This window comes from Branchiostoma belcheri, unplaced genomic scaffold, assembly GCF_001625305.1.
Source record: "Branchiostoma belcheri isolate BF01 breed outbred unplaced genomic scaffold, Haploidv18h27 scaffold181, whole genome shotgun sequence".
NCBI classification, from domain to species: Eukaryota; Metazoa; Chordata; class Leptocardii; order Amphioxiformes; family Branchiostomatidae; genus Branchiostoma; species Branchiostoma belcheri.
In genome coordinates this window covers 67,208-91,588 of record NW_017803280.1, presented here as the reverse complement: position 1 = coordinate 91,588, position 24,381 = coordinate 67,208, and the positions used below count along the sequence as shown (strand labels likewise).

General features: G+C 40.6%; 3 protein-coding genes across 4 annotated transcripts in view; 2 read left to right on the top strand and 1 right to left on the bottom strand.

Annotated features, from left to right (window-relative positions):
* Positions 1 to 365: 365 nt before the first annotated feature.
* Positions 366 to 6,314, top strand: LOC109467534 (mitochondrial substrate carrier family protein Y-like). Its single transcript, XM_019765557.1, has 6 exons — positions 366 to 735; positions 1,843 to 1,996; positions 2,250 to 2,318; positions 3,075 to 3,137; positions 3,956 to 4,028; positions 6,252 to 6,314. The coding sequence occupies exons 1-6, from the start codon at positions 678 to 680 to the stop codon at positions 6,312 to 6,314; spliced, it is 480 nt and encodes a 159-aa protein (XP_019621116.1). The 5' UTR covers positions 366 to 677.
* A 1,323-nt stretch (positions 6,315 to 7,637) lies between these two features.
* On the top strand, positions 7,638 to 10,860 carry LOC109467555 (mitochondrial carnitine carrier-like). Of its 2 annotated transcripts, XM_019765579.1 has the most exons (4): positions 7,638 to 7,774; positions 8,782 to 8,847; positions 10,138 to 10,323; positions 10,722 to 10,860. In XM_019765579.1, the coding sequence occupies exons 1-3, from the start codon at positions 7,662 to 7,664 to the stop codon at positions 10,310 to 10,312; spliced, it is 354 nt and encodes a 117-aa protein (XP_019621138.1). In that variant the 5' UTR covers positions 7,638 to 7,661; the 3' UTR covers positions 10,313 to 10,323; positions 10,722 to 10,860. The 2 variants fall into 2 exon arrangements, with proteins under 2 accessions (XP_019621138.1, XP_019621137.1); XM_019765578.1 differs by lacking the exon at positions 10,722 to 10,860 and having other exon boundaries at positions 10,138 to 10,407.
* Positions 10,861 to 13,301: 2,441 nt separating this feature from the next.
* The window catches only part of LOC109467542 (cholesterol side-chain cleavage enzyme, mitochondrial-like), a 12,077-nt gene continuing 997 nt past the window's right edge, over positions 13,302 to 24,381 (bottom strand). Inside the window, exons 2-11 of the mRNA XM_019765563.1 lie at positions 22,972 to 23,206; positions 21,798 to 21,953; positions 19,685 to 19,881; positions 17,899 to 18,102; positions 17,228 to 17,397; positions 15,672 to 15,838; positions 15,014 to 15,092; positions 14,331 to 14,493; positions 13,736 to 13,779; positions 13,302 to 13,495 (exon numbers count right to left, since the gene is read on the bottom strand). Coding sequence (XP_019621122.1) covers positions 13,385 to 13,495; positions 13,736 to 13,779; positions 14,331 to 14,493; positions 15,014 to 15,092; positions 15,672 to 15,838; positions 17,228 to 17,397; positions 17,899 to 18,102; positions 19,685 to 19,881; positions 21,798 to 21,953; positions 22,972 to 23,206 — 1,526 coding nt within the window. The 3' untranslated portion in view covers positions 13,302 to 13,384. The remainder of the gene's footprint in view (positions 13,496 to 13,735; positions 13,780 to 14,330; positions 14,494 to 15,013; positions 15,093 to 15,671; positions 15,839 to 17,227; positions 17,398 to 17,898; positions 18,103 to 19,684; positions 19,882 to 21,797; positions 21,954 to 22,971; positions 23,207 to 24,381) is intronic.

Sequence of the window (24,381 nt, the reverse complement as noted above, 5' to 3'; positions counted from 1 at the left end):
ACAATCTGTATTGGAACAACAAAAGTATGGCGACTTTTCCGAGGTCTGCTGTAACTAAACACAAACAGGTGAGTGGATACCTTTAGCTTCGTACAGGTAGATGAATAAATCCGAATAAATAAGAATAAAATGAATTTAATATACTAACGTTAACGTTACTAGTTCTAACGCCTATGATAACACTATGATACTAGTCTAACGTTATATCTACCAATTTCTACACAGTTAGGTTTATATATCTCCATACTCGCCCTAGTCACCTCTGGAGTATTACATCAGACCGCTAGGCGGCGTAGTTGTGTTACTGGTTCTGCCTGTCGGGGTCAAATGAGGTCATATTGACCCAAACGCTGTTGTGAGTGTGCTATCTGCTCTAAAAGGCGTCTCTGGTGCTGTTTTTGGGCCGGGTTGCCTTATTTGTGTCTCTTCTCTGTAAACATAGGTCTTACCGACAGTGTTGCACTCTTTAAAACGACAAGTTTTCCGACGAAAACAAAGCAACGCTACACGGCAAAGTTTGAGTATAAAGAGGGAGGGGGGCGGAACTCAGTGGTACTGGTGCCAGGAATTTTTCCCGTGTTTTTGTCGTGATAATCTGAACCAGGTTAAAAGACGGGACTTCTGTTCTTAAGGAGGAGGGTCAGAGACGTCTTGAGCAAGCACATGTCCCAGACAAGATGACACATAACGAAGACAGGACGCATTGGTTAAAGGAGGGGCTCATTGGTTTAGGAGGTGAGTTCTTGTTGCTAATGTCTAATGAAGATTTTTGCCCACACTGTAATAAATAAGGCTTGGTGGTAGTTTGGTATCTTAGAGTCTATAACATCTGTGTCCATAATATCACCAGGGTCCATAATATCACCACCTTGAGAAATAGTGTGCTTAAAGATATTTTTACTGCGACATACTTTTGGTATGCACTCCTTCACACATCAAATGTACATACCTAGGGTATGTTGCAGTAAAAATATCTTTAAGCACACTGTTTCTCAAGGTGGCGATATTATGGACCCTGCTGATATTATGGACACAGATGTTACATGTATATCACTTACTATAAACGAGATCCAAATAGTTTAATTACTTCTGCTATAGAGTATAACGTCTGTGTCCATAACATCACCAGGGTCCATAATATCACCACCTTAAGAAACAATGTGCTTAAAGATATTTTTACTGCAACATACCCTAGGTATGTACATTTGAGGTGTGCAGGAGTGCATACCAAAAGTATGTTGCAGTAAAAATATCTTTAAGCACACTATTTCTCAAGGTGGTGATATTATGGACCCTGGTGATATTATGGACACAGATGTTAGTGGCAGAGGTGTTTTTCTTTTCTATATGAACAATAGACAAGGCTAGCAGGGCTCAAAATTCATTTTTGGCAATAGGTGCACAGGTGCACCCAACCTTAAAAATTGGGTGCACAAAAAAATTTTGGGTGCACCATATAAGGTAAAATAAGTACAATGTCAGCAAAACTAAACTATGTTTCATTTCTAAAGAAAAGTACTATGACAAAGATTTTCTGATTTTCTGACACTTAGATGTTAAGAGTATGCTACCATACATGTTAAACCTACAAAAATATTTGAATGCACCTACAGAAAAAAATTGGGTGCACTGTGCTCCAAATTTGGGTGCACTAAGGTGCACATGCACCCAGTATTTCAAGCTCGACAAGGGTTATATGGCACTTTACATAATACTAGTAAGATTCGATGTAGATTATCTGGTAATCAGTGTCTTAAAGTGTAATTGTAGTTTAGATTCTATGGAGTAAATGATTTTAATACAAAATGTTCACTCCACCACTGAATTTTTCCCCTGTTGCAGTCGGTGTGCTATACGGCACCACCAGTGTCACAGTGGGCCATCCTCTGGACACCATCAAGACCAAAATGCAGGCACAGGCAGGCTTCGAGAAAGGTGGAGCCTTCAGGACGTTGATAAAGGTTCTACGTACACAAGGCATTGTGGGCCTCTATAGGTAAGGCATAGTAAGAAACAGCCATGCCTTCAAATATCAGAGTTATCAACCAAGAATTGAGGTATTCAAAAACTCGTATTTCCCCAGAACTATCGTAGACTGGAACTCGTTGCCACCAAGCACAGTAGGGGCATCATCACTAGAACGCTTTAAACAAGTCTTGCAATTAAATGTGCAAAGATTGAGCGTAACAAGTCGTTCGGTGTGATATAGCTAGCTGCCGCCGCGCCACGTGCCTGTCTTTTTATTCCAGAGGCTGCATCCCTCCACTCTGGGGCTCGGGGATTTTCAGGTCAACCCAGTTTGCTGTATTTGAGGCCGTGTAAGTAAAAGTATTTAACAAGAAATAACCTCTGTGGAGTATGTAGAGTTGTTGTGAATTTCTTGTTTTATTCATTTAAGGCCACAGCAAGAAATTTTTACGGATGACATCAGTGCGCGCATTGTTTTTTGCCTGATTTCAGAAAAAAAGAATTTTGTTGCCCTTTGACGGTGGTCAACATGCCGAAAATGGGCAAAATAGCATGCCTTGCCATGCTGGAACGTGGATGGCAGATAAACATGAAGAGAGGAGGAAAGACAAGGCTCTGATTTATTGTTTTGATTTTTACTTTGATGCAGTGATGTATTTCATTCCTTTTATGTTCCCACTGAATCAGAACCATTTTTACAACGATTGAAAACTTTTCTTTTTCAAGGTTGTTTCAGTGACAAATGGATGTTGTGATAGTTGGCAGTAAAGTTAGCACAATATAGGTATCATTTCTTGTTTAACAAGGTTTATGATGTCAAACTTTGGAAATATAGGAATCTTGTTTTTTTTTCGCCCTCTCGCATTAGATTTGGAGTCTGCAGACGATGTCATCCATAAAATTTACTTGCTGTGGCCTTATTGTAAATTTCTACCAGATTTTGTGCTTATTCCTTTATCCCTTCCTCATGCAGGAAGACCATGTTGACCTTCAGTTTGACCCTACTTTCTCCCAGCTTGCAGCTGTCAGTCTGCGGTTATAGCATCCCCCCCCCCACTCACTGTGACCTTATCAAAAAGTACTATTGTGTTGTGTTGTGTATACAGATACACTTACATGGACAACAGCTTTGGGAAATATGAACTACCCATGACTGGAGGCCTGCAAGTGTAAGTCAACATGCATTATACTGAAATACAGAGATAAAACGTCCCTATTCAAGGCCACACCAATTTGACTTGTTGGTTCTCAGACTTTTTCAGAAAAAAGCAACAGGGCAAAAAATAAAAATATTTACTAGAAAAGTAACATTTGCAAAGCAAATGCATAATGTTTACCTTCGGATATGGTCTGCTCCGTTAATTCTTACTCAAACACATTCACATACATGTATATGGTGACAGGAGTCTAAATGCCTACAATGAAATTGCCACATTGTGTGTGTGTCACATTGTGTAACCCAACACCAGTTACTATGGTGACAGACGTAAACAAAAGAGGCCATTGGCCAGGTCAGAGGTTAGTGTTTGGAGAAGAAGAAATGGAAATGGAGCAAAAACAATGTTTTCCTTTGGTATTAAAAACAGACTTGGGCATCCTATGATAGCACCCCAAATGCTATGATAGGAGCCATGAAGTCAACATACCAGGCTGGTTTGTAATTCAAACTTTCAGCATTGTCAGATGAAAAAACTGTAACAAGTCTGAAGAGAAGGGACTTCCTTCTAATGTTGGGGCCAGATTATGAGCATGTTGGAGTTGATTCAGAGGCTGAAATGTTTTTGTTGTTGTTATGCAATCAGAAAAAAAATTAAGCGGGAGAATCCATGAACCAACAAATTAAATTGTTGTGGCCCAATAAGAAAAAAATAAGTTCTACCTCTTCATATGGCAAGAAGTTAAGAAAATGCATTTTTAAACATGTAACAGTGACCTGACTGTGTTTGATACAGTACTTGAATGTTTGTTTGTTTATTTGTTTTTCCAGGAGAGTGTGTGTAGCTGGAGCCTGTGGTTCCACAGCAAGGGCAATCATAGAATGTCCTTTGGAGTTAGCCAAGGTGAGATGGTTTTACTCTAGGACTTGCAGTTTAAACAATAATCAGTTATATCCTGTAACTAGAGTTCCACGATCTCATACCTTCGCCAAATGATGTTACCCTTAGGCCTTGACAAATGTTGACGATTAGCATTAATCATGGAAATTAGGCATTCATTTGCATAAACACTACCTGCCAATGTTCTTCTTCTTCACAATTACACATGCCACACGTTTGAATAATCATATCATGGAAGGTAGCAGATTTATAGCATTTCCTCATTAATTATGCTAATTAGCTCCTGATTTGCATAACTATCATTTTCATATGTCAAGCATTAGGCCATGTTGATTTGATTATATGGATGACATCCTCTGGGAACCCCAAAACTGATGCGAGCGTGTGAATAAGAAAAAGTTTTGCCAAAAAAAGGTGCATTCATTATGAAATCTACGTGGTCATGAAGGTTGAAATTCATTTCTTTACATTTTCGTCTTCTTTTGTTTGATTTTGGCATTCTACGACATTGGTATCATTACCTTCGCCAAGAAGGTTATGTTTTCAGTAGCGTTTGTCTGTTTGTTTGTCTGTCTGTTTGTGAACAGCATAACTCAAGAAGCTTAATATGTATTGTCATGAAACTTGGTAGGTGGGTAGGTCTTGATGAGACCTAGAAATGATTAGATTCTGGGCCCCCTGGCGGCTTTTGTTGGTACTGCAGCAGAACTTCCGGTTTTGATATCTCGCGATCTGGACATGCTAGGGTCACGAATTTTGGTTGGTAGATAGCTCTTGAAGTGGGGAAGAAGTGACATGAGTTTGGGCCCCCTAGCGGCTCGTTCTGGAACTGCAGGAGCATTTGTTGAAAAATTTTCGAAGGATGATAACTCGAGAACCGGTTGACGGATTGTCGTGATTTTTGGTATGTGGGTAGCTGAAGTGATGCTTGACATAATCAAATGACAGTTATGCAAATCAGGAGCTAATTTGCATAATTAATGAGGAAATTCTATACATCTGCTTTGTTCGATAATAGGACCATGAAACACTTGTGACATGTAATTGAGAATTAAAAAAAACATCTGAGGATATAGATTATGTAAATGAAGACCTAATTTGCATAATTAATGGGAAATTTTTATAATTTCATAGTTGTAACTGCTGAGTATTTTTATACTTGTCACATTTGGAAGGTATGTGAAGGCGAACATCAATAAACATAATTTATTCAAATCATGACCTCATTTGCATAATTTATGAGGAAGTGCTCATTGGGTGGAGAATATGATCAACTGATATAACCCATGCAAATGAGGATCTTATTTGCAAAATCAATTTTCAAAATTGTATAATTCTTCAACCGCAAGGGTTAACATCATTTGGCGAAGGTATGAGATCGTGGAACTCTTGTTTTTAAATATTCTTTTTGAAACTTACGGTATATATTTGCTCATTTTACAATTTGATTTACAGTATGGTTGAAAACCTTTTTTTTTTTTGGAAACGGCCGAAAATTTTATGCGGGCGCGGATATTGATGTCATCCATATAATCAAATTAACATGGCTTAAGTAGATAAACTTAAGGTAGTCCCAAAGGGGAGTTGGTTCTTAGTGTACTGTCTAGGGATGGTATTGGGGAAGGCAGAGCCTGTGCTTCTCCTTCCACTACCTTTTACCTCCCCATCCAAAGTCAGGTAGTGACTCATTTTACACCTGGGTGGAGTGAGGAAAGACAGTTGTGTTTCCCATTGACACACATTCGATGATATAACAGGATTTGAACCAATCAGAGCAGCCATATAATCAGGGTTGGTCCCATTGCCCAGGGCAAGTAAAAGTACTATTCGGGCAAGTGAATATCACCCTGTACTTGCCAAATTTTTTGGATGTGGCATTATGCACCAGTATTTGGAGCAAATAGTGCATTCCCATATCTTATTGATGTCAGTCATTGTTGTCAGAATCATTTGCAAGTCTCAAACCTCTTTATTTTGGTAAATACTGGTCATGCATAGAACAATTTAAAGGGCTTTTTCACTGAAAAATTTTCCTTGTGGTTAAAATGAATAGAAATGTTTGGTATTTTGCATTGGGCAAGTGAAAAGTTGGTTCGGGCAAGTAGAAATTACCACGTGCTTGCCTGGATTTTTGAAAACTTGTCCAACCCTATGATACATCAGTACAAGAAACAGCTTTTTTTACTCAGTATTTTCCTGATTCCCTCACTTTAACTTGTTCCACAGATAAGAAGACAGACGGGACAGTCATGGCAGTTCTCCGGTATTTACAAGGTGAGTTTCTTTTAAAAGGTGTTGCTCCAGACATTTCCATTTTAGTAAAGGTGCAATAGCTCAATTGGTAGAGTGCTTGTTTGGAACCAGGAGGTCGTGAGTTCAAACCCCGGCCGGGTCATACCAAAGACTTTAAAAATGGTACACACTTCTTTCTCTGCTTAGTACTCAGCACATATGAGAAAGAGTGTGGGAAGGTCAAACACACAGCACTACCAGCGGACCAGCCCCCTGCTGTAGTGCATTGCCTAACTGTGTGTCGCCCAAGGGCTACAGAAATGGATATGGGCACCACCCCTATGCTCTGCAATAGAGTGGAACAGGACCTTTTTTTTAGTGTATGACAACATTCTGCTTTCTGTATAGTAAATTGAAACATTTTGAAACCAATAATAAATGTATATGCCTTTGCTACCAGCAAGGCTGTTATAGGGGTAGATAGTGATGCATACCGGTTCACTGGACTTGGATCCGGACTTGTAAGAATGTTTAGGTTCAAGTCCAAAAAAACCTAAAAGTCAAGAACCGAGTCCTGACTTATTACCATAAAAGACCATTTCACATCCCCATTTTCTTCCAAACCACCTTAAACCTTCCGTAGATTGCAAAATCTTTGCTGCAAAATGAAGAAAACATTGGCATCAGGCATCGTCAAGTACCGGCCTCCATTATTATATTTTATGTGGCCAAAGTTTCACCCAGACAACATTGCAAGGTTGCCAACATGTACATGCAATTTTGTATATGCCATGGGTTTAGGTCCAGACTTACAAGTCCGGAACTGAACCTAAACCTCTGGACTTGAATCCGGACCTGAACCTAAAATTGGGTTTAGTTATGCATCACTAGGGGTAGACCTCCTTGCTACCAGAAATGGTTGCAGTTTTTAAGATGGGACATAAAGTGTGGTACACTGTTCATTTGTACGTGTCAGAAAAAGCATGGAGCATTAACCTAGTGCAGTGGAACTGTAAATACTATACATGTACAATGTAACATCATTAAAATTAAAACTTTTGGTCCAACACAAAAAATTCTCTAACCTAGAGCTTTCGATCAGTGTTGACGTCACACTTCAAAGAAGCCACATGACAAGCTTCACTGGGTCAGTCTACTGAGGAAGACCAGAGTGAAAGCTCTAGGGTGAGAATTTTTTTTGTGTAACAGTTGGACCAAAAGTTTTACCTTTAAACATATACATGTACATGTAAATACTGTATTGTGCTGTATTGAACCTGTATAGATATTGTACATGTAGCATTTGTATTGCTAAAACTGGTATGATGACTTTCACATTCAAGTTTATTTTTGCCTACTGTTTTGCTTTTTGTGAAGGGTTTTGGAGTGACGTGGTGCCGTACGATGGGACTGATGTGTACATACTTTATCCTGGTGGACAGCACACGCAGACACTTCCCCGATGTCTTTAAGAGACCGCTGCTAGGGCCTTTCCTCACGTCAGGAGTCGCAGCAACATATCCTTCTGTTTACACCAAGGACATTAGATAGTGTCCATATTTACACAGATTCAAACAATGCAGCAAAACTAGTCTTACTACCCTCTGTAAATTTGTATATTTTTAAGTGGATTTAATTTTGTGGTAGGTTGTGGAATGTTTTAAGTGTGTGCACACCCTCAAGTCTAGCGACCCTCCCTGACATGGAATAATTTGGACTGAAAATAATTTATAACTGTATGAGACGAAAGGATATCTCTTCAGCTACAAGACCAGCTGAGTTTGGTTTCTTCAACCTCTTTAATTTTGGTAAAATCAACAGAAAAAAACATTGTGTAGGATAATCTCATAGAAAAAAAATTTTCGGGCAGAAATGACTGATAATGGCAGGAAGACCCAAACCTTGACTATACCCATGTAAATTATGAAGAAAGTCCTAGTACTGTAATTAACCGTCCACGGGGCAAGGGGTTGCAATTCAACTCTGCGGAAGGCGCAGAGCGATATCTAGGTCAAACGGGCAGATTAAAATTGGCGTGCAAGGATACCACGAAGTAAGGCTCAGTGCGAAAAGAAATTTTCACCCCAAAATCACCATTTCTTACACTCTTCGGCCATGTTAATGTTGAATGATATTTCGTGGCAGTTTATGAGAAATGTCACTTCAAACTTGGACCCTTAAAACCCTTTAGTCACTTCTGTACCGCACACTGCCACGGACCCCGGTCGCGGAAGAACTGGGGTGTGCACCGTTAAGTATCTTGAGTTCATGGTATTGAGAGGCACTGCGGAAACTAAAAATTAAAGTCAAATTTTATCAGCCTAGCTATGTGCTTTGCATGTTATATTTGTACATTTATACCTTCTTTGGCTCATTGTGTACATACTTTTCTGGCTTCTGGCATAACGTGATGTTAAATTTTTGTAAACATAATGACAGATGTTTTGTGTAAATATCTGTTGACATAATGCAAAATTAATTCATCTCAGTTTCGATCATGGTGATTTTCCTTGACTCTTCTCACGTTGGCTTGGTGGATTGTGTGGCCGCTAGAAAACATGAAGTCTCAAGTGCAGGGCAACTATGGCAAGTAAGTGGGCAAACATTTTATATCATACCCGGGCCGCGATAACGTTCAATAACGGGTTCCAGACCGGGCCGTACTTTACGGTACGGCCCGGTCCGGAACCCGTTATCGAACGCTTCCATGGCTTCCATAAAACGATTCGAACGTGTTTCGCCCTACCCGCTTGTGCCCCTTTCGAAAATTCGAATACAGAATCCGGACGTTGGAATTGAGGTTGTTGCATTTTAGGGTTTAGTGGCACCAACATTTGGCTCATCTTGCATTGAAAGGCGTGTTTTCTTGGGTGGGTATGACATGATTAAAATACAACACGGTGTATTCCGCATCGCCCTCGGTCCCGGCCCTCCCGCGAGTCGGATCGCCCTCCGGCCGATACCCCGTGTTGTATTCTATATATACACCATGACCTAAACCATATAATATCATATACACATGATGAGCTGTCAAAACAGGGATATAAATTAATGCCACTTATAAAGTTTACAACTTATAAATAGAATTCATTGCCTCCATGAAAAATGGAGGCCTGGTATTGTTTTTGGTGTGTGTTTCCGCACATTTGTAGTCAGCATATCTTCGGAACGCCTTTATAGATTGTGATAATATTTGGTATGTTGGTAGGTCGTAGGGAGGCAAAAGTCAAGGTCAAATCTGGGCCTCCTGGTGGATGACCTTGGTACTGCAGCAGAACTTCCAGTTTTTGTATCTTTTGACAAGTTTTGTCCTGAACATGCTATGGTCTTGGATTTTTGGTGACAGATAGCTTTTCCTGTCAGGAATAAGTGGTATCAGTTTTGTCCCCCTAGCAAAAAAACTATTTACACAAACTCTACCAGGGGTCGAAATACCCCTCTGTGTGCAACTTGGTGCAAGTAAATTCGGTGTCGTGCAACTAATTTTTTGCTGGTGTGCACCGGTGCAAGTTTGCTTTATCCGCTGTTACATGTACAACCTGTAGAAATACCTAATAAAGAACTGGAAAGGGAACAGATTTAATCTGTTTAATAGAATCCATGAAGTTTTTCTTCATTTTTTGTAATTAATAGAAGGTTACTATCTACGTTGCTTTAGTAGGTTAGTAGTGTAAGCAAATATTGGATGCTATTAAAGTTACTACATGTACTTTTTGTGTACCTATTATTTTTGGGAGGTACAACTATTTTTCTTCTATTGCAAGTTTTTTTTTTTATCTGCACCAGTGCAAGTTGGCCCCAAAATCTATTTCGACCCCTGTCGACTACATATTTCATGGAGGTATGAAATCTCAGAATTCTGTTTTTGTTTATTTTCCAGGGAAATGTCCACGTGGCAGAGGATAAAGTTTAACATGAAGGAGCGCGGTGGATTCTGGGGTCTGTACCGAGGTCTGGGCCCTGGGACTGCCCGCAGTTTCCTCGCTAACGGTACCAGTATGATTGTCATGGTGAACGCACAGAAGAAAGTGTCAGAGTGGGGGCTGAGGGGCTGATTTTATATAAGGCCACACCAAGTAAATTTTATGGATGACGTCCGCGCGCGCATTGATTTTGGCCTCTTCCTAGAAAAAGAACAAGAAATTTCGCTTCCTGTAACTATGACCAAAGAGCCAGGACAGTGCCGCAAATCGTCGGATTGACGTGAAACCCGTAACGCGAAGTGTGTATTGACAGGACCATCCTGTCAATGACAAAATTTTTCACTGTCCACTGTTCCACCTGATTTATTGCTTTTTACACTGTGCCACCTCATTCAATTTGTGTCCTAACATTTGTCGTCTCTTAGTATATTTCTAATCTAGGCATCTTGTTTTTAGGGCCCTTCTTGTTTTTTTTTCGCCCTCTCGCATTAGATTTAGGGTCTCCAAAGGACGTCATAAAATTTACTTGGTGTGGCCTAAGCATTATCAGTCTAAAGGATTTCAAGTGATTGATTGTTCTTATATGTTGGTGGAGGTTAGACATCCAGGTAATGAGATACACAAGGAAATTGTTACTCAAACAACTGGGTAGATTGAAAACCTATCCAGTTGCTCGAGTTACAATTTCCTTGTGTATCAACTTGTATAAGGCCACACCAGTTTAATTTCTTGGTTAACGGATTCGCCCGCTTCCTTTTTTTCTGATTTGCAAATAAAAATAAAAATTCAGAATCAACTGCAAAATGCTCATATTTTGCCCTGAACAGTTGAAAACAGTCCTTTTCTTCCTAGTTGTTATAGTTATTCCATCTTTCAATGCAATGGTATCATTAAAAGTTCAAAATTCATTGTTTAAATTTTGAAGCAGCCTGGTGTGTTGACTTCATGGCTCCTATCGTACCATTTTGGCGCATCATAGGATGCCTAGGCCTGTTTTTTTTTTTTTTTTCCGCCCGCTCCATTATTTTTCTAGAAAAATCCGTTAACCAAGAAATTAAATTGGTGTGGCCTAATCAAGGACTTTTTTTCAAGAAGACTTGGATGTCTGAAGTGTCCATACTGGATACACTGTATGTTTAGTATCATAGTACATACCAGAATTATGAAAATTGGTGTTAACTTTGACTCTGTAAGACCTCCAAAATTTAATGTAGCAAATTATGCCTTGCATCAAGTTTAGATTTTCCAGGCATTGCCACATGTAATGTGGCTTTAAAGAACAAAGCAATTTTATCACGGATCAAGGACATATTGGATCAGTATACCAAACAATACTATAGAATTTTGAGTTGGTCCTTGGAATTATGAATCTGGATTGCCAGCAATTTTTATAGTACTTCTTGAATAGAAGTCAAACCTAGGCCAATTCTTCTAACATCCGTGTCCATAATATCACCAGGGTCCATAATATCACCACCTTGAGAAACAGTGTGCTTTAAGATATTTTTACTGCAACATACTTTTGGTATGCACTCCTGCACACCTCAAATGTACATACCTAGGGTATGTTGCAGTAAAAATATCTTTAAGCACACTTTTTCTCAAGGTGGCGATATTATGGACTATGGTGATATTATGGACACGGATGTTATATGATATCTTAAAATAAACTACAATTTGATAAAGTATGGCAACTTGTTTTTACAGATTAAAGTCATTGAAATGGATGACTTTAAAAGTCTTTTATTTCCTCTGTACAATAGTATATAAATTGTAGCCTTTCATTATGATATATTTAGTGTATCATATATTATGTATTATATATCAATTTATGATATTGTTGTTAAGATGAACAGACTACATTAAATGTTAATAACATTTGAAACATGTGGTCTTGAAATGTATAACTTTATTTTAATGTCAATCATGTTCACAATTCTTTTCCAAATTTGTAGTTTGTTAATAGATTTCTTAGATTTAACTTGGTGTTTCAATACTTAGGCCACACCAATTTAATTTGTTGGTTCTCGGATTCGCCTCTTCGTTTTTTTCTGATTTGCAAGAAAAAAAAAATTTGATTCTGGTCCTGAATCAACTGAAAAATGCTCATGTTTTGCCCCCCAACAGTTGAGGAAAGTCCTTTTCTTCCTAGTTGTTACAGTTTTCCCATCTATCATTGCAATGGTTTGATTAAAAGTTCAAAATTCAATGTTTAAATTTTAACCCAGCCTTTTGTGTTGACTTCATGGCTCATTTTGTAGCATTTAAGCCTATAATAGGATGCCTAGACCTGTTTTTATTTTTATTTTTTTTCGCCCTGTCGCTTCATATTTTTTCTGAAAAAATCCGAGAACCAACAAATTAAATTGGTGTGGCCTTAGATATTTTTAGTTATCTTTTTTGTACACTTTGTGTTGTTGGTTAACAGATATAAACAATCGTGATTACAGATTGCACTAAGGTACAGTTTATTCATCAATTCTTGCAAAAACTGTAAAAAAAATAATACTTGCTAAGTCATCGTGCAATGACGAAATAAAAGTATACTGGCGCTTACAGTTAACACACCTATATAGTCATGTCATGATTACTTCCAGTTGATCTTGTGTTGCTAATCTGTAAGTTTGTGTACCCATCCAGAGTAGGTTGACAGCACATGGGTGTGGGAAGATTGACAGGCAGAATGACCAAGTTAAGAGGTCAGTTAAGAGGCCAGGAGCCAGCAGGAATTCATGGTCAACATGGAGAAATTTACGTTGTCAATAATTGCCAGAAGTCTGAAATGTCCCTTTTTTTTCTGTAAGGCCATGTTGATTTGATTATATGGATGACCTCCTCTGGGAACCCCAAAACTGACGCGAGCGTGCGAATAAAAAAAGGTTGACAAAAAAGATTTGCTTTCCTTATGAAATCTATGTGGTTTTGAAGGTTGAACACATGACACAGAGTATGGTATGGCGAATAATCTACTCCACACATTCATTTCTTTACATTTTCATCTTTTTTGTTTGATTTTGGCATTCCAGAACAATGGTGTCGTTTTCCAAGCAAAATTTTTTTTGTGCAACTCACGGTATATATTTGTTCATTTTGCAACTGTTTTGTACGATTTACAGTATGGTTTCAAACTCTTTTGGGGGGAACGGCCAAAAATTCATCCATATAATCAAATCAACATTGCCTTATGAAAGGGGATGACTAGTACTACCTCTCAATGAAGCAGATGTTCATTTTCTCTGCCGGCAGTAATATTGTCTTTGTCACAGCAGGGACAACTCGGGGCTCTCGCTGTTTAACAACAAAGCGCTGAATAATCTGCAGTAAAAGAAGAGATCCATAATGATGTCAAATGATTTTTCCTGCAATTTCAGAAAAAAAATTGTAATGAAGATATATATCAAAGCTTATGCTTTTATCTACCAAGAATATGCTACCAAATAAAATTAGTGACTGATATACACCATACAAAGATTTGCCTCATTTTAAGGTCTTTGTCGAGCATGTTTGGACCACTTTGAACAACAGAAGTTAATAATAAAACTATTGGTGACTCACCTTGGCCAGGAGTACTTGCAAATTTGTTTCTGCCACTCTCCGTCCTGCATGTGAAATAACGAAATCAGCTCATACCTCTGTGAAATACTTACACTTTTTGTAAATTTTTCCTAGTTTCCTTCTTTATTGCGAATGTCTCACTCTGTCTGAGAAAGCATTTTCCCTCTAGGTGGCTCCCACTCGCATATAGCAAGACACTGAAGATAGGAAATGGGATAGCCTTTTCTGGGACGAAGACAGCGTACGTACATAGAGGCTGGACTCGATCCAGCCTAGTGAGTATGGAGTCTTAAAGAAAAACATTAAACACAAATTTTAAACCTTAAACAACAAACGACCTTATACAATGAGCTTAAACAGACGATGAGCTAGCTTGACAGACAACGAGTTGGCTTAAACAGACGACAAGCTGGCTTAAACAGACGATGAGCTTTCTGAAACAGACAACGAGCTAGTCTCCTTGCTTGTATGTTTAAGCTAGCTCGTCGTCTGTTTCAGCAAGCTCGTTATCTTTTTACGTTAATAGCTCGTCGTCTGTTTAAGCTCGCCGTTGCTGTTTAACATTTTGTAACTATGGTCTTTCGTACAAACTTGCCTATACAGCTGCGAGTTCCAAATCCAAACGGAAGGTAGGCATAGGGGTGGGTCTCCACATAGTCTTCTGAATTCCTGAGCCAACGCTCGGGCCTGAACTGCTCCGGGTCCTTGTACATGTTAGGATCTCGGGCCATGTGGTAGATGCTCACCATTACAGTAGTCTGATGAGACAAAACGGACAGGGATGGTCATTGGAACTGTCAGTAATCTGTTGTACGAGCATCACAGAATTGCAGACTATATTCTCGAAATACCTTGCACATATGCCAAACAAAATCTGACTGTCCTTCAAGAAAAGGCTGTCTTTAATTGCCTAAGTCTATGGCATAAAAGTAATATTAACAATGGTGACTAGGCCGTGTCTGTGTGTGTGCGTACGCGTGCGTGCTGTGTGTGCGTACGTGTGCGTGTTTGTGTGTGCACGTGTGTGTGTGTGTGTGTATGCGCGTGTGCGTGCATATGTGTGCATGAGTGAGTGTGTGTGTGCGTATGTGTGTGTGCGCGCGTCTATGTGTGTGTGCGTGCGGGAGGGCATATGTGTTTCAAGTTTTCCCTTGCTTACATATTGAACAGTATTGCAACCATGTTGTATGGTGTAATGTTACCCATTGGGATTCAATCAATTTCGCCTTGCAGCATGTATTTACATGTATCTAAAATACTAAAAATAAAATAAGTTACCTTTGCTGGAATTTCATATCCCCTTAAAACAGTGTCCTGTTGTACCACTCGTGTCATCACAAATGCAACAGGATACAACCTGTATCAATATATATGGCATGTTGATGCATTTGAATATGAGGTCACATCATTTTTAATTGCAGGTCGTGTTCTAAGAAATTGTGGTATACATAAATGTATGAAACGCAAGTCAATTCGAGGTGTGAAAAAGTTTCCAGTTTGGGTGCAAGTTTTTAATCACGGACGCAAAACATATTCCGTATCAATTCGAATCATGGCCATACCGAAACACATTTTGACCATGAACGGGGACTAAATGGATTAACTTGAACAACAGTTTGAAAACAAAGCCTGAGGATCAGGTTTATGCCTCGAAGTCAGTCCACCCATACAGTATGATACAGTATTGGGGGTATAACTCACTTAGTAAGAGCTTCTCGCAACAAGCTCTCTACCTGCACCTTTCCTAGATCCATTGATACTTTCCACAGGTTTGAAATTTCCGATTTCTGTATTGTTTTAACGGTGTTGCTCAATGCAAAGCCAAATGGCTACTTCCAGGCATTGACCTAGGTGATACGACAGACATGAATATGCCAAAAGATGGTGGTGAATTGTGGTTGTTGTTAACGTTGTTTTTTTCATCCGTACATTTTACCTGAGTGTCTCCTTTATGACAGCCTTCATCAGGTGCAGGTCCTTCAGGTGGTCCCAGGTCACGACCTTGCCCTGACCTATGACCTTCGTGACCTCCTGATGTAGCTTGTCCTGCAGGTCAGGTTGGCGGGACAGCTCGTACAGAGTCCACAGGAGAGTGGTGGACGTCTGCAAAGTGTAATATGTGATATATTTGTTTGTTTGTTTGTTTGTTTATTTAGATCTCCATTAGTATGGAAGTCAACTCCATACTATTCTTCCTGGAGTCCGCAGCATACAATGAAATAACAATAATAATGATAATAATTACTTTTAGCAATAATAATAAATAAAACATACAAATCATACTGAAATTATAACAAACTTGAAACAGAATCAATCATAGAGAAAAAAGTGAATTGGAGATCAGAGGTCAAATAATAGAAATAATATGTTTGAAATGAAAGTAAATGAAACTAATAATTGATGTACTTTTCAATAAATACAAAATTGAAGTACAAAAACAGTAAACAAATATTTGAAGTGACATAAATAATAACAAAAAATCAAATGAGTCAATATACACTCAACAAAATATGATTCCTTTCGTACATATGAAAAGTAATCATATATATTTTTTGTATATCACACATTCGTAAATATATCACATATATATTTCGTACATATGAAAAGTAATCATATATATTATAGCAACCTATCGCCGTTTTAAGATTATTTCTATCACAATGCAATATTTTACTTCATTTTTTTTAGATTTTGAAAATAAACTTGTTTCCTTGTGTCGATGAAGGTTAGACATCCAGGTAATACGATACGCCAAAAAGCAGTTACTCAAGCAACTGGATATGATTTTGAAAACGGTCAGACGTTTCAGCTAGTATCCGCTAGCTTTCGTCAGTGACTGAGAGACCAGAGGAGAAATGCAGGTTTATAAGCACAAACTATTGATTTGTATGCAAATAAAGTGAAGACAATTTTTTGGAAGTCTTAATACTCTTTATTGAAATCTTCAGCACATAACGTTGTTTATATATTCGTGTACATCAACACTGTATAGAATAGATTGTGACATCGGCTATTTTTTATAGGAAATAAATCAGAGCAATCGATAAATTAAGTCATATAAAGTGCCCTGACACTAAATCGCTACATGAATGTTTGCCAAGAATTGAACGAAAAATGTTCTTATGAAGTAAGTTTAAACTGTAATTAATTTCCAACACAACAAATTGGACGTCACCCAAATTTTCGACTGTACAACTCCAGTCTTTGTCAAGGAATGAGCAATCCACCGCTTCCGTGACGTCACGCAGATAACTGTCAACAGAGACGGGGGGCGCCACAGACTTTCTGCAACCTATGATCCACTGCTCACGGAGTCACGTGTGTTATCTGCGTGACGTCACAGAAGCGGTGGAATGCTCATTCCTTGACAAAGACTGGAGTTGTAGAGTCGAAAATTTGGGTCCAATTTGTTTGTGTTGAAAATTACAGTTTACACTTGCTTCATAATGATTTCTACCAACATAGATGAACTTTCAGGAAAAATGTTCTTACTGTGTCAATTGCTGCCCCCATCAGTTCTATAGTGTTGGCGTAGATCTCTCCCTTGGTGAGCTTCTCGCTATTTTTGATGATTGACAGAAAGTCAGTGTGTCCGTCATCTTCATCACTCTGGGCTTGTCTCTCCTCGGCTCTACACAGCTGACGGTCAATGACCTTTTCACCTACAGGAAAGACAGACCCTGGCTGTCCATCACAATTAGCAGTTCAACCAATCACAGCATGGCAATTAGCAGAAAATGGGCCATTTTACACAGCATATGTCTCTTCTTGGCAGCCCACTTAGGCCCCATTCCCACTAGGATAAAATTGTCCGCATCAAGCCGAATTGATTCGATTTGATCTGGCTTCAATTCTGGTCTGAGCCATATCGGAACCGGATCGAAGCCGGATCATAGCGAATCAATTCGGCTAATGGGAATGGGGCCTAGTGTGTCCAATAGGCAATACCAATTTCTTTTCTTGGTTCATGTATTACCCTTTTTTTCGGATTTGAAAACAAATTTCTAAAGCCCACTTTTTGTTTGCAATTCAGGATATCAATTTCTGACGTGCGAGTGACGTGCGTAGACACCACTCCTTCCCCACGTTTTCAGAAAAACGTAGCAGACGTGGCCTTCCAATAAAACGTACGGACAATGGGTTGCGACCGACGCTTCACTCACCTATCCGAAAGACAGTGCTCCAGGCTTGTTGGTGTTTCCGCCATGCCCTGGTGTTGAGAAGTTTTTGAATCCGTGCGTCTGGTATCATGACGTCGTTAGTTGTGGTTAAGACGTTGTGCATGCTGGTGATGAAGTCCCGCGCGTCCTGGGGAATGTTATCCCTGAGGAGACCCATCCGCTCGTTAAACAAAACAGCTGAGATGGCTGAAAAATATGAATCAACTCACGCATCAACTCTAAAACCTAATGTTTCTGACTTATAACAACATTCCACACTCTCAAGGCGCCCTCTCTGCGACCTGAAATTGGCCAGAGCGCGATGAGAGCGCCGTGAGCGTCGTCGCTATTTTCTGTCTCGTAAACGGTCGATGCCATTTGAAACGGTCGATGCCATTTAATTTTGCTGAATGGTCAATGTCATATCCGAGCGTCCAAAAACGACTAAAAAGTAATATATACTATAAAAAAACAAAGTTCTAATTGCAAATATAAGGGAGGGTTATGTAGAATTGTAAATATTAGTGAAAAAAAAGCACAAGCTCGGATTCGAACCCGGGTCCAAAAGTGTAACTCCAAAACTCTCATCCTAACTTATACCCTAACCTCTACGCTACGAAACATCACGGTGTGGATGAACCGTGCTGATACACTTAAAGTTAGCCGTCCTGCGATATGGCATCGACCGTTTCCAATGGCATCGACCGTTTACGAGACGGAAAATAGCAGCGTGGTCACCTCGCATCAGCGATAATCTCCAAGCAGATCCCTTCCGGTGGCAAGACAGTATCCATTAGGCAGAGAAGGTTGCGGGGTCTGTCTTTTATGTCCTTATTTTATTTTGATGTGTCAAGTTGGCAGGAGTGGGTTGGTGGGAGCACTTAGACAGTAACCTGTCGTGGGTAGCTTGGCACCTCCTTTTTCTACCCCCTTTCCTTTGTCTATGTCTCAGTAAGGTCAAAAAGTTAAAAAAAGGAAAAAGAAAATAGTTAAGAAACCTCCTGTCTCTCTTGTCTAGTTGTCCCCCTTTTTTGATTTTCTTATACCCAAATTAAAAACGGTAGCGACAAAAAAACGGTCATATGTAAAAAGCTAACGATCATTCCCCCCACTGTTACACCCCCACAACCTCTGCTTGGAGAGTACTCGGCGACTGTTTGGAAGCGGCTCATACCGTTGCCGTGAGAGCGCCAAGGACGGCGATGTAACGATGAGTGCCGTGAGAGCGCCAAGGTCGGCGATGTAACGATGAGTGCCGTGAGAGCGCCAAGGTCGGCGATGTAACGATGAGCGCCGTGAGAGCGCCAAGGACGGCGATGTAACGATGAGCGCCGTGAGAGCGCCAAGGTCGGCGATGTAACGATGAGTGCCGTGAGAGCGCCAAGGTCGGCGATGTGACGATGAGTGCCGTGAGAGCGCCAAGGACGGCGATGTAACGATGAGTGCCGTGAGAGCGCCAAGGTCGGCGATGTAACGATGAGCGCCGTGAGAGCGCCAAGGTCGGCGATGTAACGATGAGTGCCGTGAGAGCGCCAAGGTCGGCGATGTGACGATGAGTGCCGTGAGAGCGCCAAGGACGGCGATGTAACGATGAGCGCCGTGAGAGCGCACAACGGCCTTAACAGTGATTTATATTCCAAACATGGCGACCTTGGCGATCTCTTGGCTCTCTCCGCGCTCCGGTCAATTTTAGGTCGCAGAGAGAACGCGGTGAGAGCGCCGTCAGGTGGAATGGGGGTATAAGCAAAACGTGAAAAGTGAGAAGAAGAAATAAGAAAGAAAGACTTACATTCCAGGGCCCACTTGAAGAGTTCACTTTCCAGGTCTGGTACTTCTGTCCCGTCAGCCCCCGCTCTAACAGACAGGATACGCCGGACCATGTCGGAAGCCACGTCGTCCACTGTCGGCACGAACCTCGCCACGTTCTGCGGCCTGAGCATCGGGCGACTCACCACGGTACGGTTCCTGTGCCATCGTTTGTCATTGCTGAAGAAAAATCCGTATGTGATCATATAATATTTTTTTTATATTCCAAAATCTAATCACAAGACGTGGTAACGGCACACTCAAGTTTTTTCAACTTATATTAACGTGACGCCACCAACACAGGGGACAATACAATACTCCTTTTCACCTGAGCGAAGTGAGGAAAGTCGTGTAAAGTGCCTTTCCCAAGGGCACAAGATCGGTGGCATGTCAGGACTCGAACCCGGGACCTCTAGGTTCCGAGTCGCGCACTCTGCCGCTACGCCACACGACCCCACACATTTTATTTCTCATTCTGGAAGATTTAACTTAAGTGTTTTTGTTTTATTTGTCTATTTTGATTTTTCACAAAGTGAAAGGGAGGGCAAAACAGGTGCATACGCACCTTGACAAGTTGCCTTCCCCCATACAAAAACATATGATACAACATCAAAATTTACATAGTCAATAACAACAATTATAGCAATACACAGAGTAGGTAATCGAAATAGAAGGTTAAGCATAATTCAAATATATCTAATAAGTTGTATAATTTGTGTTGAAACAAGTCTTAGTGTGGTCTAGAAGCAATACAAGAACTACACCCACAAGAAGTGGTCCAAGTACATGGCAGGTCAAGACTGTAATGTGTGTGAAACGTATTGTAGGTGGCCTTGATCACATTAACGCCACTCATTTTATATCTATTGGTGCACCAGCCACATTCACCTTATGTTCGTTATTCATTTTGTATTGTTATTATACTGAATTTTGTATGTTTTATGTTCTCGAGCAAAGGATCACATGAGCGCGTAAGCGCTTGCTATCCAATGCTCATAAATCCATATGATGAATAAAATAAAAATAATATTTATCGTAGCCTGGATGACAGCCTTCCTAAAGATTTTTATTAATTAGTGCGCTGCTTCCCTGGCAAAAAGACACACGCAAACACACGTCGCACAGATGGAATTCTGGCAGAAGTCGGCTATTATAGCCTGGGTACCATCCTACTTGTATGCCGGGGCTCCGGCCACACTCGCTTCCCTAACAAGTAAGGGGAGCGAGTGTAGGAGCCCCGGCATACAAGTAGGATGGTACCCAGGCTAGGCTATTATGCATTCATTGATAGATTTAATTGGAAAAGAATTCAACATGACGACCTTAAGGTAAAAGTATGAGAAATGTAGAAGAGCAGGAAAGGTAGCCTGGGTACCATCAGGATTTTTGCTCCGCAACGCTCGAAAAGTTGCGGAGCGAAAATCCGGATGGTACCCAGACAACAAGAAAGGTAGAAGTATAAGAAAGTGCCCTGTATCTGTATAGCCGGTATAACCGCCTTTCGGCGTAACACACCAGCTTCGCAGGCACGCGGTGCAGCGGCAGCTGGCTATATTACACCGATCGTCTTGTTACACCTAACCCTTGTACATCTAACTCTAGACATTTTTAAAGCTATCTAATGACAATGCCCCTACAGCGAGTTCCTCTCTGCGATAGTTCTAGGAAGGAATGAATTCTTGAACACATCAATCCTTGGTTGATAACTCTGATACTTGAAGGCATGGCTATTTCTTGTTCTCTTCTGGACTGGTATTAGGTACTTAGTAGTTGGGACGTCCACCAGTTTATTAGTCATTTTGTACATCATGCATAGTCTGGACATCTTTCTTCTGTCTTCCAGTGAGGTAGCCTGGGTGCCATCCCCAGTAGTATATTCGCCAGCTCTATAACAGTTACTTATAGAGCTGGCGAATATACTACTGGGGATGGCACCCAGGCTACCAGTGAGGCCCACTGTAGGTTTCTTTTCATTTCCGCGACACTAGCACCTCTTTCATAGTTGTTCATACAGAATCTTGCAGCTTGATTCTGTAGCCTAGGTACCGCCAGGTAGAAGTACAAGAAAGGCAGAAGTATAAGAAAATCGCCCAAACCTGAGTAGGATAGCGGTGTCTTTGCCGGCGTCCTCCCGGTACAGCCGCCACGGTGTCACATCAAGCCGCTCAGGGTACCTCCCCTCCGCTTTAAAGAGTTCACGTACCGCCTCCGGGTCACAGAGATGGACCATGTCAAAACTCCCGATTTTATTCCTACATGGATACATTAGAGTAGCCTGGGTGCCATCCGATTTGTAACGGCTACCCCGAAAAAATCGGATGGCACCCAGGCTAACATTAAAGGCATTCAATGCGATTTCAGGGCAGCAAATAAACTGGAAATATTCTGAATAAGGCAATCTTTGTGATATTGACACATAGCTGCTTCACATTAGCACATTTAAATCAGTATTTTATACTTTGGGCATTTAAAACTGCAGAAACAAGCCCTTTTTTCTGGGTGGAACCCTAAAAATCAGCCCAGGGCCCTTCAAGCCCCAAGATGAGTCCTTTATTTTCTTGGTGGTACCCTAGTAATCAGCCCAGGGCTGTCATCCATCATAACTTTGGGGATTTTTGCTCCATGACAGTTGGAAAACGTTGGAATAGTGTGGTTTCAACTCGGAATGTAGGTAAGTGGCTAGAATAATGGCTTTGAGAAATCGGGTTTCCAAGCCCTAAAAACTGCATTGGAATCCTGAGTTCTGACTGTCCATCAAAATTTGTGTCCATCACAATCAACCAATGAGTGAATGGGAACCTATGTGGTTGTTCTGCTCTACAGAATATCTTGACACATCAGACAAACCCTATACATGTGTAAAGAGTAGTGCGGATACAGTGGAGGCAGTGTGCGTAATTATAACTTTGTGGCTTGTAACTTGAAAAAAACAATCATGAAGGAATTACTTTCATAATTGTACACCGCTGTATGTAACCGTCGATTACATGTACGTCAGTACGGCAGACTACAACCTGAGTGTGTCGACGTCTCATACAGTATAGACGATCCTTTACTGTATGTTCTATTCGGGTAATCAGGTATGAACTTTTTGACCGGCGGGAGCACTGTTCCGTGTACACTCTGCACATGTTGCATTCCAAAACGTGTTGATTCCCAAACATGTTTTGGAATCACGTTTTGGAATACAACAGCTAGGCATTCCTCTTTGTGTTATTCCAAAATATGTTTGGCAATAATTCAACTCGTTTTGGAATGCAGCAGGCTCACCTCCATATAGGACCGTAAGCATTGAAAGCTTCGCCGATCCGTTCGTGTGTTTTTAATCGTCCTTCTTCGGAGAGACCGCCTGTCCACCAGGCCACCAGGACCCTCAGGAATGAAGGCACGCCCCCTAGCGGCTGTGGCAGAGCCGAGAAAGGCTTGACGGCGTCCTGCTGTTGGGTAGAGGCTGCCTCTGGTCCAGATGAAAACTTGTGACTGGGAGTCTGACTTCTCACCGGTCCTAGCGACACAATGGTACAAGTCTTTTTACTTAGGCCACAGCAAGTAAATTTTTATGGATGACATCCTCCACAGACTCCAAATCTATTGTGAGCGGACGAAAAAAATAGGCGGGTCCAAAAAACAAGCTAGGTTCCTACATTTTAAAATTTCGACTCAATCATTGTACAATGGTTTTGATTCAGTGGGAACATCACATATATACAGCCAGCATCACATGCCTTTTCACTGCATGAAAGTAAGAAACAAACATTAGATCAGAGCCTTTTCTTTTCTCCTCTCTTCATAGTTATCTACCATCCACGTTTCAGAATGGCAACAGACATCTTTTGCCTATTTTCGGCATGTTGGCTGTCAGAAGGCAAAAAAATTTCTTCTTTTTTTTTTTAAAAATCAGGCGAAAATTAAAGCGCGCGCTGATGTCATCCATAAAAATTACTTGCTGGGGCCTTATCGTTTCATCATACAGACAATGTGGCAGCGACTGTCGTTCTCGAAGCGGTAGGGCTGATATCGACTGAGAGGCTTTTCATTGACGTCATGATAATTAGGCCACAGCAAGTAATTTTTACGGATGACGCGCGCATTAATTTTCGCCTGACTTTGGGAAAAAACAGAACTTTTGTTCCCCTCTGACAGTGGTCGACATGCCGAAAATGGGGAAAGATGTCTGTTGTCATGACGGAAGGTGGATGCCCGGATGGCAGATAAACATGAAGAGAGGCGACAAAACAAGGCTCTGATTCAATATTTTGTCTTTCAATACATTGATGCAGTTTTGTTTTTCATTCCTTTTATATGTGGTGGTGGCTGTGTATATGCGACATTCTCATTGAATCAAAACCATTTGTACAATGATTGAAATTTTTGATTTTTCAAAGTTGTTTCATCAGTTAGAAATAAAGGTTGTAATAGTTAGCAGTAAAATTATTATTTCATTTTAACAAGGTTAGGATGTCAAAATTTGAAAATGTAGGAATCTTGTTTTTTTCGCCCGCTCGCATCAGATTTGGAGTCTGCGGAGGATGTCATCCATAAAATTTACTTGCTGTGGCCTTAACATACCAATCTAGGCGACCATGTGTTGGCGTACTCTCCAAGCAGAGGTGAGAGGGAGAGAACGTAGGATATTCCGACATGGCTAGCTAAGGGAGGCACGAGAGGGAAATGTGCCTC

What these genes read in the sequence shown, in the direction of transcription:
- LOC109467555 (XM_019765579.1), top strand. Translation starts at nt 7,662, where the DNA reads ATGGGACTGATGTGTACATACTTTATCCTGGTGGACAGCACACGCAGA. An exon ending in ACGTCAGGAGTCGCAGCAAC is followed by an intron (nt 7,775 to 8,781) that starts ATATCCTTCTGT and finishes GACTCTTCTCAC; the next exon opens with GTTGGCTTGGTGGATTGTGT. An exon ending in GTGCAGGGCAACTATGGCAA is followed by an intron (nt 8,848 to 10,137) that starts GTAAGTGGGCAA and finishes TTTATTTTCCAG; the next exon opens with GGAAATGTCCACGTGGCAGA.
- LOC109467534 (XM_019765557.1), top strand. Translation starts at nt 678, where the DNA reads ATGACACATAACGAAGACAGGACGCATTGGTTAAAGGAGGGGCTCATT. An exon ending in GGGGCTCATTGGTTTAGGAG is followed by an intron (nt 736 to 1,842) that starts GTGAGTTCTTGT and finishes CCCCTGTTGCAG; the next exon opens with TCGGTGTGCTATACGGCACC. An exon ending in GTCCTTTGGAGTTAGCCAAG is followed by an intron (nt 4,029 to 6,251) that starts GTGAGATGGTTT and finishes CTTGTTCCACAG; the next exon opens with ATAAGAAGACAGACGGGACA.